The following is a 14,144-nucleotide window of genomic DNA, read 5'->3' as shown; positions in this document are numbered from 1 at the left end:
CGGGTACCCTAAATCTATTATTATATTATGATAATTAGTGTTACCCCTCCCAGACATAACCAGCCACCTGCGGTTGAGTCTCCACTGCCCACACCCAGAGCATCACCTACATCAGCACCCAGTAAGACGCCCTCCCCTCCCAAGTCTATCCAGCTCAACATCACCATAGAGGAGTATTACTACGGCACTAAGGAACCCAACGTTTCTCCAGACAACACGGAAGAGAAAGGTAAGAAGCATTATACTTGAGTATGAATCTAAGATTACTTAGCTGGACCCTTACGTACATGTATTTGGTTTTATCATACTACATTTTTTTAAGGAAAGATTATGTATGTATCCCTGATTCAGAGCAAGTTACAGAAAAGTCTGTTGGACAGAAACCAGAAACATAAAATGGAAAAAATTCAAATGAAGTACATATTTGACTTTCTTTCTTGAATCTTGAAAATGTTTTGAACCAGAGAAATTTAGATTTATAGTGTTTTCTTCTCTTTTCGTAATTTTTCGTAAATCAAGGACTTCTATACAATTGCTTGAATTTGTAGAATAAAAAGTGCTAGTGCTAATACTGGCATCAAACTTGTGAATTGTTTACCCCAAGTTAAAAGTTAAATCAATAAGTAAGAGTCAGAATAGAAATTTGTTGTAAACAAAAACAGTGTACCTGCTTCCTTAAAATTTATAGAATTGTAGCACCACTTTCCTCTAGTTGAGGTCCAATTCTCTATTTTCTCAAGCAGTAGCCTTAAACAAAGTATACACCCTGACTTTAGCAACACCTTTTGACTTTGAGAAGTTTAAAAAGTGTGTTCAATTGAAAAAAAAATGACATGGTTTGCCCTGCCCCCCTCCCACCCCAGGTCAGTGTGTGTTCAAATGCTACACCTGCAGCAAGGTGCTGAAGTCCAACATCAAGTACATGAACCACATCCGCCACCACATCGAGCACGAGCGACAGCAGAACCCGGATATCAGCGATGTCACGGTCAGTTCTCAAGGCCTTTCTTTGTTGAACTTAATTTATTCATGAGAAGCTCAAATAGGCCGCTTTTTATTCAGGTCATGTGGGAGGTAAGGGTCAGTTCAGTTTGGTTCATCCTCAGAGGTGTTTGTTTGTTTGTTTGTTGGTGACACCGTGTCTACCATAAGGGTCAGATAAAATATAACAGAGATACAGATTACATCCACCCCTAATAGATCTATCAACATATATCACTACATGTACATGTACATGGTACAAAAACATCAGTAGAACTACTGTAAATGCGCAATATATGTTCACGTACATATGAGGTCCATATGGAAGTCTTACCAGGCTCCACAGGTCATTGGAAAAATAATAGAAATTGGACAAATATAGACAGATAGCATGCCAGAGGAGGAGTTCACTGGTCACAAACCATCATCCTTGGAGCATGGAGGCATACAGACTAGTGTGGACTTGGATTTATACGCTCATGTGGACCCATCCTAATCATTTACAGAAAGATAAAAAAGTTACTCAGAGATTCATCAAAATGTGACTTTCACAAAGTTTCAGAAAAAAAATTCATTTAGAAAGTGTAGAATCCGATGTAGTCTTGCATGTTTTACTGATCTTGAGAATCTTGATTTTCATACTTCATATTGTTTATCAACAGAAAGTCAGCTTATACATGCAGACTTGAACTCAAGTTTTGTATTCCTTTATCTCCAGAGCTGTCAGCGATGTTTCAAGAGGTTCGAGACACCGTTTCAACTGCAGTGCCACCTAGAGACCATGCACAATACTGCAAACCCTGACAGTAAGTAAAGTTCACCATCGTCATCTTCGTAACCATTTTTGATTATACTGCTGCTGGGATCCCAGTCACAGGGGTAGGCAGCAGTCGGATAGTCTTCACATAATTATTTTTCATCTAGGAAAATATGAATGTAAGATTTTTATAAAATTAGGCAACAGCAAACATACTTATAAACATTGAAGCTGGTGTGTTACGCCGAAGGGCGGTTATACCGGCTATATAGATACAGATACAGATACAGAAACATGATGCATTTTCCTCAATCTATTAAAGCAGAAATTGATACATTCAACTTTCATGAGTGTAATAGTATTTCTAAAGATATTATAGCAAATTTTTTTCTCTCTCTTAGTTATTCAACATATTGTTTGGGCATGAACGAGCAACAAAGACTAAAGATATATCCAAACTTTCCCATAAGATAATTGCTAATAAAACTATTGGCTACACTAAAGCTTGTTGGTAAGTGCTTTACTTTGTGTTCAGATATAACGCTACTTCACTTATATCCGCAGAGTAGCCTATATCCGTTGCTTTTAAAAACAGTATTTATAAAGGTATCACGTTGACGGACAGTGGTTTCAAATTCCAATATTTTCAGAATGCTGCCGTTTGAAACCACCTTCCATCAACTTGATATCCCTATAATACGTTGTTTTTAAACAGCGGACATAGGTTACCCCACGGATAAAGGTGAACTAGCTTTACATGTAGCAGGGACATGTAAATCTTTAACTACCCTTTCTATACTTCTAAACAAAATGCTAACACTTTACTTTTAACACTGAATTTAACTATAGGGACTTACCCCCCTAAAAAGCTCCATCAACCTTGTTCATAGAATGACCTTTCTATCTCCAGCAGTCATGTCAGGAACACACCACTTTTTGCAGGAGGGGGTCATAAGTATCCTTTTTTTTCCAGCATTCTGCAAAATCTGTGAGATCTCGTTTAAGTCGGAGAAGGCCCTCCAGAGCCACATGCTGAATGAGCACCAGCCGCGTGAGATGCCGTACGCCTGTAAGCTGTGCGGATTCCGATCTTCTGTCCTGTCCGACGTGGAGTCTCACTTCCGCCGGACTCACGAGGGAACTAAGAACCTACTCTGCACATTCTGCTTGAAGGTGAGTTTTCATTACCTTCACCAAGAAGGTATGTTTTAGGTGCTGTTGAATAATGGCCCCCAAGCGACTTTCCAAGGTACTGCAGCAGATTTTTTTTTAAACATAGTTTGAAAAAGAATAACTCAGGGGTTGAAGGATAGTCATGCTTTTGGGGTGCCCTACTTTTAAGTAAGGGTGAGCTTAATACTCACAGCAGGACCAATCTTACAGTTCATGATGTCTTCTTTGTTGAAATGTTGAAATGTTGAATTTAAAGTTTGTTCTGAACTTCAGAAGGATAACGTTACTCAATTTTTTAAAAATTCACAAAAATTCACCATGATCCAGCACTTCAGGTGTTAAAAAGTAGTAGAGTCTGATATACCTTTTCTTGGTTGAGGTAGGCACCCTCTTTGGCAAAAACTTGGTTCAACTGATCATATCTTTTTTTTTTAAAAGAACTCTTAAATGTCCAAGATAGGTAACCAGTTGTCTTTGGAACTGCAAGGAAACTTAACAACAACTTAGCCTTCACTCCTTGCATTTATTTGCATGGTATGCCAGTAGTCAATATCTAATTTTTTTCTTGCACATTAATTTATAGGACATAGGAATTTTCTTTTACACAACCAGTTTTTCTCACCTGCTGACGTTTCGATGTCTGTCACTTTATATGAAGCAGAACTTCAGTTAGAAGCTCTGAGGAAGATATCTGACAGACATGGAAACGTCAGCTAACGTCAGGTAAGAAAGCAATAATCTATAGTTTTACATGCATAAGATGTTGTGTATTCATTACTGTTGTATTTCTTTCGCAGATTATCGTCCAGTGCCGCGCGTTTGACGTCCACTGCCTGAAACACTTCCGCAAGAGCGACAAGAAGAAGTGCAAGTCGTGTCGTTTACAGTTCCACTCCGCGTCGGAGCTGCAGCAGCACCGTAAACACGACCACGTGTCCTTCGCGCCCGCTCACGTCATCAAACAACACAAGGAAAACGCTAAACTCAGCTTCTCCTTCCATAAGAAGGCCAACAAAATACAGGTATGACAAAAAAGTAGTTTGTAAATGCAAAAAAAAAATTTTGGCGGCAGTTTTCGCGGTTTTTGCGTTGCCAATTCATTCCGAACTTAAAACCACTGCAAACATTTTTCCATGGCAGTAAGACTACAGTGTTTGGTACTACTGCGAACTTAAAACCTCCACAAACAGTCCTTTTTCCCACTTCCGCAAAATTAAATCCCCGCAAACTTACAGTAACGGGAGGTGCCCCAACACGGTACGCTTTTTCTTGCGCTCAAACTCATGGCGCTCCATCGCTAGTTGCCTGAGAGTGGTCAAATTTTGATGACTGAATTTTTTACACATAGATTTGAACAACATACTTGAATAAGAAATGCATTCATGTGGTTCATGAAACTTTCGCGCTGCGTGTTACAAGCGGCAAACACTGTGAGACAATTTCCTGTATGTAACCTTCCAATTTTGTGCTACGCTGGACAGTGTGCCTAACTTGGTACGCTTTTTTTACATTTTGCTCTCTTCAGAAGTAAGTGGTAAATTTAAGTACACAGAAAAAAATTGATAGTATGATATTTTAGCTTTCTTTTGACAGTAAAATCGTGACTGTATGTACTTCTTGTCTCACAGGAGGAAGGCTGTACCTAGAACAATCCAGCTGATGTGTTTACGGGCAATGGGCTGAATGCACTGATTGTGAATGCCCGACTAAAAAAAACCATTACGAAAAAACGACACCGCTAACATCAACAAAACTCTGTCTGATTATATGAAAATATCATCTACATCTCTCTATCAAGTCTTATTTTCATAGACAGCACGAATCATTTGTTACAGTCAAATAAATCTTTGGAGCGTTCTCTAGTCTGCCACCTTCACGGCCACACTCCCTTGGGAGTACAATGGTGGCAATGTTTATGTCGCTTCCTTTTGGTTGCTTTTCTACTCAACAAACATTTGAAGACCGATATTCATAGTGTTATATGGAGCTTTATTTATGTGTATCATGGCAGATGTGTGACTGCTTGGAAGAGTTCGTATAGTTAGCGACACGAGCCGCCAATACGCAGAGGCCGGTGACCGCAGTGATTCAGCACTGTCAACATTACTGTTAGAATTCTGTTTAAAAAAAATGAAGTAAATATGTTAAAGTATACTTTGAATGCAAATTAAAGCTGTGTGCATGGACTTGGTTTATTTACCTTTGTAATCAGCATAGTCAGTGGTAACAAACACGGTGTACTTATGGATAATAAGATCAGCAAAAAATCCGTACCGTCTTACGACGGGAACCGTCTTAGGGCGGCCCCCGTTACTCAAGCAACTGGATATGATTTTGTGAACAGTCAGACGTTTCAGATAGTGTCCACTATTTTTCGTCAGTGACACTGAAGTGATCTGGAAGAAACTGTTTTTTATACCCTAACTATGAATGCAAACAATGCAGGTATTGTTGTAGATATACTTTCTGTAGTCATTCAATTAAGAACATCAGGGCTCGGAATAGTTTTTCTGCATACAAAATTGCATCCACCTGCCCAGACAAATTTTACCTGCTGGAAAAGTAGATTTTAAGAAGAAATTGAAAGCTAGTAAGAAATCATTAATTTTTTTTAGTTTTGTATTAAAAATCCCAGAGACCAGTGCAAAACCTATATATATATACCTGTATTTATATCAAAATGAAGTATAGTCTGTATGTTCACGTCCATAGGGTGTTCCTGGAATTGGTGTTGTTACAGACTGTCTTTTCTCAACTTCCTGTGATTTCCATAAATTGTGTTTTTTGGTGGGTCAAGCTGGCATTATTATGATATATGATATGCCATGTTGTGTTAAACTTATATACAGTAATATTAAAGAGGGCCATTGTGAAATAATTTCCGGCTTTGTGTTCTCATCACTCAGGACGTGTCCCCAGTTGGCACGAGTGGTAGTGTCGGTGTGACTGAGTATGGCGTGGCGGGAATGCCCCGAGGAATCAAGCGGAGCCTGAACTTGACCTGCCGACCAGTACAGGACAATCGTACACACACCTGTCTGGAGTGTGGGGCCAAGGTCCAGGACCTCAGCTCGCATTACATGAAGGTTAGGAGCAGTATACTGGCACTGCATACTGGCTGCATACTGGCACTGTGCACTGTACTGTAAAAAATGATCCGGTACAGGTCATACTGGATCATGAAGAAGTACTTGTACTGTACCGACATAGATTTACATCAGGTATACAATGTACAGGTATGCTTATTCTTTTGATTAAAAGACGAAAACTTAGCACTCGAAAAGCCATAAAATGCAGCCTTCAAAATTGAAATCAGAGTCATCTTTAAAATTGAAATGTTTTAGTTTTTATCTCAAATTAAATAGACTTTCTCTATTTTACACCCTTTTAACAGATTATTCTGTTAAATTGCAATTTTTTTCCCCAATCTTCAGTACGTGAGCTGTTCCAAGTGTCGCTACAGCACCTGCTGTTCCCGGGCGTACGCTGATCACATGATCTGCCGTCACCAGGCCCAGGGGCGACAGCGGGTAGTGTCAGCAAGCATGTTCCAGGTATGGCAGATCTTTGTTATTCTAGAACTATTAATCCGTACATATAGAATACAACACGGTGTATTCCGTATCATCCGAGGTATCAGCCCTCCCGCGGGTCGGATCCGACCCATTGGAGGGCTGAGACCGAGGATAATGCAGAATACACCGTGTTGTATTTTATTTATGTCATTCCCACCTGAGAAAACCCATGTTTTGTTCCAAAGTGGGCCAGAAGTTGAACAAATTTGGTGCCCTCGAACAAAAAGTATTGCAACAGCAATGTTCCAATGTCCGAATCAGGTATTCGAATTGTCAATCGTGACGTATTCGGCCCGCTCAAAACAGTTCGATTTCTTTGAGTGGAGCCTGTGTGATACGCCTTTCGAACCTGTGTGATACGGAAACGTACGGCCCGGTCCGGAACACCCGCATCGAACGTTTTCGCATCACAGGTATGACATAAATGACTTTTATCATACTCCCATAATTGTATTGAAAGTTAGATTTTGTTACATGTAGCATGGCTAAAATGTAAAGTGCCACTATGCTATAATTCTTGACCACCACACTAATTGAGGATGACTACGCTTATTTTCAATATTTACTTGTTGAACAATGTCAATCAAATATGAAATATGATGATATGCCGCTAGGGCTGTGTACCTAAACAAATTTCAGGTACAGGTACAGGTACAGGTACATGGGTTTAGGTACAGGTCCGGACCTGCACCTGTACCTAAAGAATTTTAACCAAGTATATGTAAGTTAAACATGTAGCTATCTGTCTTTCCTAGTGATAAATTGTCATCTATATGCCGCTCTAAACTGACCAACAAATCCTTCAAATCACATGTGATGTTAGCAGAGTGAGTTACCTCATGGGCACCCTTACAATGCCTTAATCTCACTGCGGAAGGGCCAAGACCCCCCTTCCACACCATTCCCCAGATTGGTGGTTTTACCCTTACCATTACGCTAAAAAAAGATCCTGGCTAGAACCCTGAAATGTGCAGTTCAGCATCTTCTGCTGTGCCATGTATTTTTATTGCTCCATAATCAAATCAAATAAACCATTTTCAAGTAGTATCCAACACTGCAAAACTTATTACGAATTCAAAGTGTTGTCTGTTGACACCCATGGTTACTTAACGTGTGATATCTTGCCCTGCACAAAGAAAACACTTAAAACAATAAGATCACCTGTTGTTGCTCCCCCAGGTGAACATGTACACCTGTGAGACAGGTATGAAGCTGTCTTGCGGCTGCAGCTACACCACCACAGGTGGCAGGGAGATGGCTGAGCACCTGCAGGCCTGCTACTTCAAGTCCTGTCACATCATGTCCTCGCCACTCAAAATCAATGTGCAGAGGTAAGAAACGCCTCCTAGTGACTTGTGGTAAATCTGCAATCCATTGACTGTTATACTTATATAAATGTCATAAAATGAAATAAGGCAATACATGACATTGTAGTTTGATAAAGCTCTTGTGTTGCTTAAAATGAAGTGCATGTATATATAAGAAATACCCCCTAGTGACTTGTGGTAAATCTGCAGTTCATGTCAATGTGTTTCTTTAATGAATGAAATGCGATGAAATAAATGAAATTGCAACAAGGCAATACATGACATTGTACTTTGATAAAGCAGTTGTGTGGCTTAAAATGAGGTATATAAGAAGTGCCCCCTAGTGACTTGTGGTAAATCTGCAACACATTGTCAGCTACAATGTACATTGTATGTAAATGTAACAATTTTTGTAATGAAATTGCAACAAGGCAATACAGACTGACATTGTACATGAATTAAGCTTTGAGGTTGCATTGGGTGCTTTGAAGTTGCTTAAAACAGATTGTAAACATCATGATCATTATTCAAAGTAGAAGCTTTGACTAGTAGGGAAAGTTATGATGGTAAACTTTAGTGGTAAGTAGAAGATTTCATTTTTAAAAAAATGTCAATTCTAAAGGTACATGTAGATATGATACCTGTTCAAAAACGTTGTAATGTGTTTTTTCAGCCTCACTGGATTTGGTCGTAACAGACAGAACGCCGGTGGGATACCCCCTGCTAAGAGGCAACGTTCGGACCTTCCTGGGTACGTACAGCAGGTTTAAATATCATATTAAAGAGGTTCAATATGAAACATTTTTTTGCAATCTACTGCTCATTTTGCAGCTGCTTTGTACAATTTTTACATTCTGGTTCAAATTTTTTTTTCTTTGGAAATGGCAAAAAAAAGTTGCTGGCACTGATGTCATCCATACAATCAAGACAACATGGCCTTATTTTAAATGCGACGACATTAAACATTGAGCATTGTCATACTACTTTGAAAGTAGAGATTGAGTAGTACCTAGCATACATCACATGTGAAAATGTTGTGCCATTTCTGCAGGAGTGGTGTGGAGTTTGTCGACCTGACAGAAGAAGATGAGGAGGATGACATGGTGCCTGGCTCCTTTGTCTGTCCCCACTGTGACCTGCACTTCAACCTGCGCATGCCCCTAACCCAGCACATCAAGTTCTGTGGGCCCCAGCAGGGTCACGGGGAGGAGGATGCCTACACTGTGTAAGGCTGGACTTTCATTGGATTTGATCCTGTCAAACATCATATTGAACGAAGAGAACCCCCTATTCTATTTCGAACATCTACATTGATCTGCTGACTGTTTGCCATTTAAACAAACTGGGTCTTTTACAGCAGTTCTGTTTCTAAATAGTTGTTTTCTTTTCATGTACCCATAGCTCTATGGTATCACCAGTTAGATGAAGTCTTCCTGTCTTGTCTTGTACATGATGGTGCAAATGTGCTAGTAGCCCTAAGTTGTCAGTATAATCTAGCTTTGTTCAAGGTCCATTTAATGCCTTGTTGGTTTCCCTGTGTGACATTTTTCATTTTCCAGTCAATGGCCAATGAGAAAAGAAGAGGGGAAAGGATACAACCCTCTTTAATCCCAGTATATTAGTATTACATTAAATGGATCAGTCAACATGTTATTTTGTACAACTCTACATTCAAAGTTCTTGCACATTGTTCTGATGATGTTTACCATTTTCTGAGGTATTCCATAATGCCGGAGTATTTTGTACAGAGTGCTCTTAATAATGGTTATGTATCTCTATACTTACTGGAATCAGCAGCCACATCTTAAGGGTTTAAGTGTTAATGTAGCCATGTAAACTTAAACACCGTTTTAGACCACTTCTTTTGATGCTTAAGTACTGTAAAGGGAGAAATGTTCACAGAGATTTAATTTTGTGATACAGAGAAAAAGAGAGAGTGTATGTTTGATAGCATACTTTATTTGTTTTCAGGTCAATAAAACAGGAGCCAGAAGACCCCATTGTCGTGGTTGAAGATGATGAGGAAGACATAAATGCTGACGATGATGAGGACAACTTAAAGTTCACGACTCTCGAAGATGACACCACAGCTGAGAACGAAGACTCACCACAACAGAGTGACAGCGAGGAAAGAGATGAACAGAAAGAATGGGAGGCCAGCATTGAACTTGATGTACCAGATATCAGCAGTTTAAACACTGTGACAGAGCGCCCCCTTACAGAAAGTGCCAGTACTGCTGATGGCACTTCTGAAGGAGTCAATGTTGGGATAGTTGTCAAAGTTGAGAAGGAGGAAGTGGACAGTGTGATGGATCTTCAGCCTCCAGAAGAGCTCCTCACTGCAGAAGAGAGCAGTACTGCAACAGACGATGCTGGCGGCACAGAAATAACCATCAAGGTGGAGAAAGAGGAAGTGGATAGTGTGATGGACATGCAGACTCCAGAAGAGCTCCACACTGCAGAAGAGAGTCGTACTGCAGCAGATGGTGCCAGCAAGGATGGCAATTCAGAGGGGAATGTCGACGGAGAAACTGACGACAACGAGTTTGTTCCCAAAGAGTTCGCCGATGACATTGTGCAAGATGTTACAAAGGAGCCTGAGTTGGATGAAGAAGTTGCTAAAGAAATTCCGCCAGCTACAGATCTAGGACAAAACTTGGATACTGATGATCCTGCTCCTCAAGAAGAGCAAGAAACGATACAAGATGGAGGTGAAACCTTCAACTCGGATGTGGCAGAACAGGGAAATAATCAGAATTATCCTGGAGTTGAAACGGATCTAGAACCAAGCATGGATACTGGCAACCCTGCTCCTGAAGAAGAGCAAGAAACAGTACAAGATGGAGGTGAAACCTTCAACTCAGATGTGGAGGAACAGGGAGACAATCGGGGTTCTTCTGGAGTTGAAACAAATTGCAAGCCAAGCTTGGATACTGGTGACAATGCTCCTGAAGAAGAACAAGAAACAGTACAAGATGGAGGTGAAACCATTAAATCAGATGTGGCGGAAGCTGCAGAACAGGAAGACAATCAGGATTATTCTGGAGTTGAAACTGACACAGTACTGGATGATGTGTTGGTCTCAGACGATCAAGAACACGTGGAGACTATAGCCATAAAGGCAGTAGAAGACACAAACGAGGAGTGTCATGTAGAGGAACTAGGCTTCACAGAAAGCACTCTTGAGAAACCCAGCACAGAAGAGAGTTCATAAGCAGGGCAAGAGACGACAAACAGTTATGTTTGACAGGAGTAGGAAAGAGCCTAGGTCTAGGAAAAAATGTTGTGTCTATGGCTACCCGTGACCCTGTTGAGCTCGGTCAAACCTGTTGAGCCCAGTCTCTTTTTTTTTGTCAAGGGACACAAAAATTTCGATCTTACATCACAGTGGTGGATTTCAAAACAGCTTTTGATATATTTCACACAGTTTATGGCATTGAACAATTGATTTAAGACTTTGTAAAAGCTTTACCTCTTTGTTCAGTTCTTTAAGATAAATATGCTTGTACAATGTATACATGTATAATAATTATGATATTGAAAATTCCAGTAACTGATGCATCTCAGTTTTGCATGGCTAAACTCTTGATGGATCACTTTGACCAAAATCTGGGGGGAACAAATTAAAAAAATAAGAGGACCAGAACCTACCCTAAATGTTTTCAGGATGGTAACTGTAAACACAACGTTTTTTTGCCAGGCTATGTACTATTATAGCAGCATGTTTGAAACTGTTGCTTTGTTCAGCACAGTTGACTCTACAACAGTCTGAATGCCAAGATTGACACATAAGATTCTGATGTCAAATAGGAAGTTAAAACTGCCAAATGTGATGGATCCAAACACCTACCAAAATGGTTTGGATTTATTCTGATACCACTGTATATCCATTTTATACCACTAAAAGAACTGTTGATATTGAGAGCTTTGAATGATGAAGACCACTGTATACTGTAAACAGTTTTCTGAAACAAGTGTGTTTAAGAACTAGAAAGTAGAGTATTGTGAATTTTTTACAGGACAAGGGTGCATCCCTCTAGAAGTACAAAATGTAGTCCATAGGTAAGACTTAGTCCTCAAGTAAATACATGTAGTACTTCAACCTGTTTGCTAGTGACGTACTACCAGTAAACAAATGCAATTCCAGCAAGTGCTTTTATGCTACAAATAATTACCGAGATAACATTTAATAGATAACATTTTTATGCCACAAAATTTCTTTGTGCAATCAGATGGTATGAAATGTAGCTACTAGATAAAACATTAGGATATGCTTCCCATCCATTCGAGATGGTTACTTGTATGACACTACTAGGGGTGGGTGCTGGGAAAGTTTGTACCGGTATTTTTTTTTTCTTTTTGGACTGGTCTGAAAAAAATGTATGTACCAGATTTTGGACCAAATAGAAAATGAACACTAGATCGGCAGGTGTCCACAAATTTTGGTGCTTACAAGAAAATAACTAGCAAAGTAGAGTTGAGTTTATTGTAGTCAATATTTTATTTCTATTGTCAAATGTATAGAGTTAGCCTTACATCAAGATAGGACTTTGAAATGCCAGTGGAAGCCGGATACTCCGCAAAACAGATTCCTTTGTAGCTAAATGGACCGTTGTTTTGAGTATCGCTAATTCACAAGTTTTTACAGACAGTCCTATGGGCAGGTGCAGGTCCGGACCTGGACCTGATCCTCTGGACCTGAACCGGACCTGGACCTGAATTTTCTGTACCGGTACCCACCCCTAGTTACAACATGTATCACATGTATGAGTTGGTTTTTGAATGGGGCTTCAGGGGAAATTTAAATTCTACGTTTTAACACATCTTGCTATCAGTCAGTAATAAATGTGCAAAGCTATTTTTGTTGACATTTCAGAAAGGACCAAAAACTTAGGCAATTGTTGCCTTTTCAATGCGCTAAAAAGGCAAACTAACAGAAGCTTCCTACCATTCCAAGTAGGAGTAAGTGTACAAAGATGTTCTTCCATATTGGAAAATGTAAATAGTTCCTAACTAAGTACCACTGTTTTTGATGTTCTTCTTTTGTTCACTTGTTCCAAAATAGAGTACGCAACTGAGTTTAACATTTAAAAGCATTTCCTACACAGTCACTGTTTTGTTGCTACAAAGTTTAACTTTCTGTTTTTGTTTTTCTACCCTTGAGTTCCATGTGTTCAATACGTATCAAGACATTTTTTGTATTGTTTCAGTGCGAGCTAGCAGGAAAGAGAGGTTTATTAATACCACAATGTTTGTGAAAGATTAAACTGTTGGCCACTAATAGAAATTTTGTATACTATTGCAAAAGTTCTCTGTACTAATTATGTGCATACTAAAAAGGCACATTCTTCAAAAACCAAGCTATGGTGCCCAACTACATTGTACATGTAGAAGTCTCTAGAAAATATCAGGTGTTTTTTTTTTCTGGAGATTCTATTCCACTTTTTGTGCTTAAGTCCCATAATAGCTATGGGCCTACAAAAACAAGGAAATGATAAATATTTGCAGTTTAAACGCGACTTGAGTTTTCAGCACTTCTGGGTTTTCTCATTGACATATCACTGTTGAATTCTTAGTCCATACAAACATTACAAGAGACTACTTGTAATATTCTGGCTATCAACATTAGTTAGGAACCTCTATACAGTATTATGTTTTACATGTAACTGCAAAATATTGTGTACACTTCAGTATAACACTTCAGTAGATACTTCAAATGTACAGATATTAAAAATTTTGTATTGTTACATTACAAACGTGAGTGCTTTCTTTTGTGTGTACTGCATGTAGGTTTACACATGATAATTGTGTTGATTATTGGTTCTCTTATTGTTTGAATGGGTTACTGGTTATTACCTTCGACCAAATGTAGGCCTTGCCAGTTTATCTCCCTTTTGTTTGACACAGTTGTTGGCTTGTGTTCTGATACACCTCCTCACTGATGTAGCCATCGCGATAAAAGTGAGTCAAGGTTTCTAGGTTTTCACACCTCTCCAACAGTTCACAATGTATACAGTGTGGCTTCACTATATTCAATACTATTTCCTGCTCCTGCTGTTTGGTAGTTTTCAGGCTGATGTTCCGGGGCAGTCGCAGCGACTTGCCAACACGTTCAGCCTGAATACACCTTTCTCACGTGGCGGCCATGATAGATCTAAAACGAGTTCAATGAGGCAAACAAAAGACTGTCCATCATAATTAGTAGTTCAACCAATGATAGCATGGAAATTAGAAAATTGACCAATAAGAGAATGGCTGCATGTCCGTCAAATATTTGCATTAATATGTTTTCATTTTGCATCTCTTAAGGGAATATGGGATCAGTACTCGAGTCTAAATTGCTTCATATTT

The 14,144-nt window shown here is 39.4% G+C and overlaps 2 protein-coding genes across 3 annotated transcripts in view; both read left to right on the top strand.

The window, feature by feature from the left end:
* The window catches only part of LOC118411066 (zinc finger protein 280A-like), a 13,959-nt gene extending 10,020 nt beyond the window's left edge, over nucleotides 1-3,939 (top strand). Inside the window, exons 10-14 of the mRNA XM_035813068.1 lie at nucleotides 54-229; nucleotides 864-988; nucleotides 1,700-1,787; nucleotides 2,712-2,911; nucleotides 3,709-3,939. Coding sequence (XP_035668961.1) covers nucleotides 54-229; nucleotides 864-988; nucleotides 1,700-1,787; nucleotides 2,712-2,911; nucleotides 3,709-3,939 — 820 coding nt within the window. The remainder of the gene's footprint in view (nucleotides 1-53; nucleotides 230-863; nucleotides 989-1,699; nucleotides 1,788-2,711; nucleotides 2,912-3,708) is intronic.
* A 1,888-nt stretch (nucleotides 3,940-5,827) lies between these two features.
* On the top strand, nucleotides 5,828-13,540 carry LOC118411298 (zinc finger protein 280D-like). 2 transcript variants are annotated; one of them, XM_035813487.1, is made up of 7 exons: nucleotides 5,828-5,997; nucleotides 6,346-6,465; nucleotides 7,666-7,817; nucleotides 8,467-8,544; nucleotides 8,845-9,018; nucleotides 9,765-10,696; nucleotides 10,841-13,540. In XM_035813487.1, exons 1-7 carry the CDS (start codon nucleotides 5,878-5,880, stop codon nucleotides 11,005-11,007), a joined length of 1,743 nt encoding a protein of 580 aa, XP_035669380.1. In that variant the 5' UTR covers nucleotides 5,828-5,877; the 3' UTR covers nucleotides 11,008-13,540. The 2 variants fall into 2 exon arrangements, with proteins under 2 accessions (XP_035669380.1, XP_035669379.1); XM_035813486.1 differs by having other exon boundaries at nucleotides 9,765-13,540.
* Nucleotides 13,541-14,144: the final 604 nt, after the last annotated feature.

The sequence above is a fragment of the Branchiostoma floridae genome, chromosome 3 (assembly GCF_000003815.2).
Source record: "Branchiostoma floridae strain S238N-H82 chromosome 3, Bfl_VNyyK, whole genome shotgun sequence".
NCBI lineage: Eukaryota > Metazoa > Chordata > Leptocardii > Amphioxiformes > Branchiostomatidae > Branchiostoma > Branchiostoma floridae.
The sequence above is the reverse complement of the archived record's forward strand: the minus strand, read 5'-3'. Positions and strand labels throughout refer to the sequence as shown.

Excerpts from the sequence above, each read along its gene's own strand:
- LOC118411298 (XM_035813486.1), top strand. The coding sequence starts at position 5,878 with ATGCCCCGAGGAATCAAGCGGAGCCTGAACTTGACCTGCCGACCAGTA. Across the intron at positions 6,466-7,665 it reads TGTCAGCAAGCATGTTCCAG|GTGAACATGTACACCTGTGA; the intron begins GTATGGCAGATC and ends TTGCTCCCCCAG. Across the intron at positions 7,818-8,466 it reads CTCAAAATCAATGTGCAGAG|CCTCACTGGATTTGGTCGTA; the intron begins GTAAGAAACGCC and ends GTGTTTTTTCAG.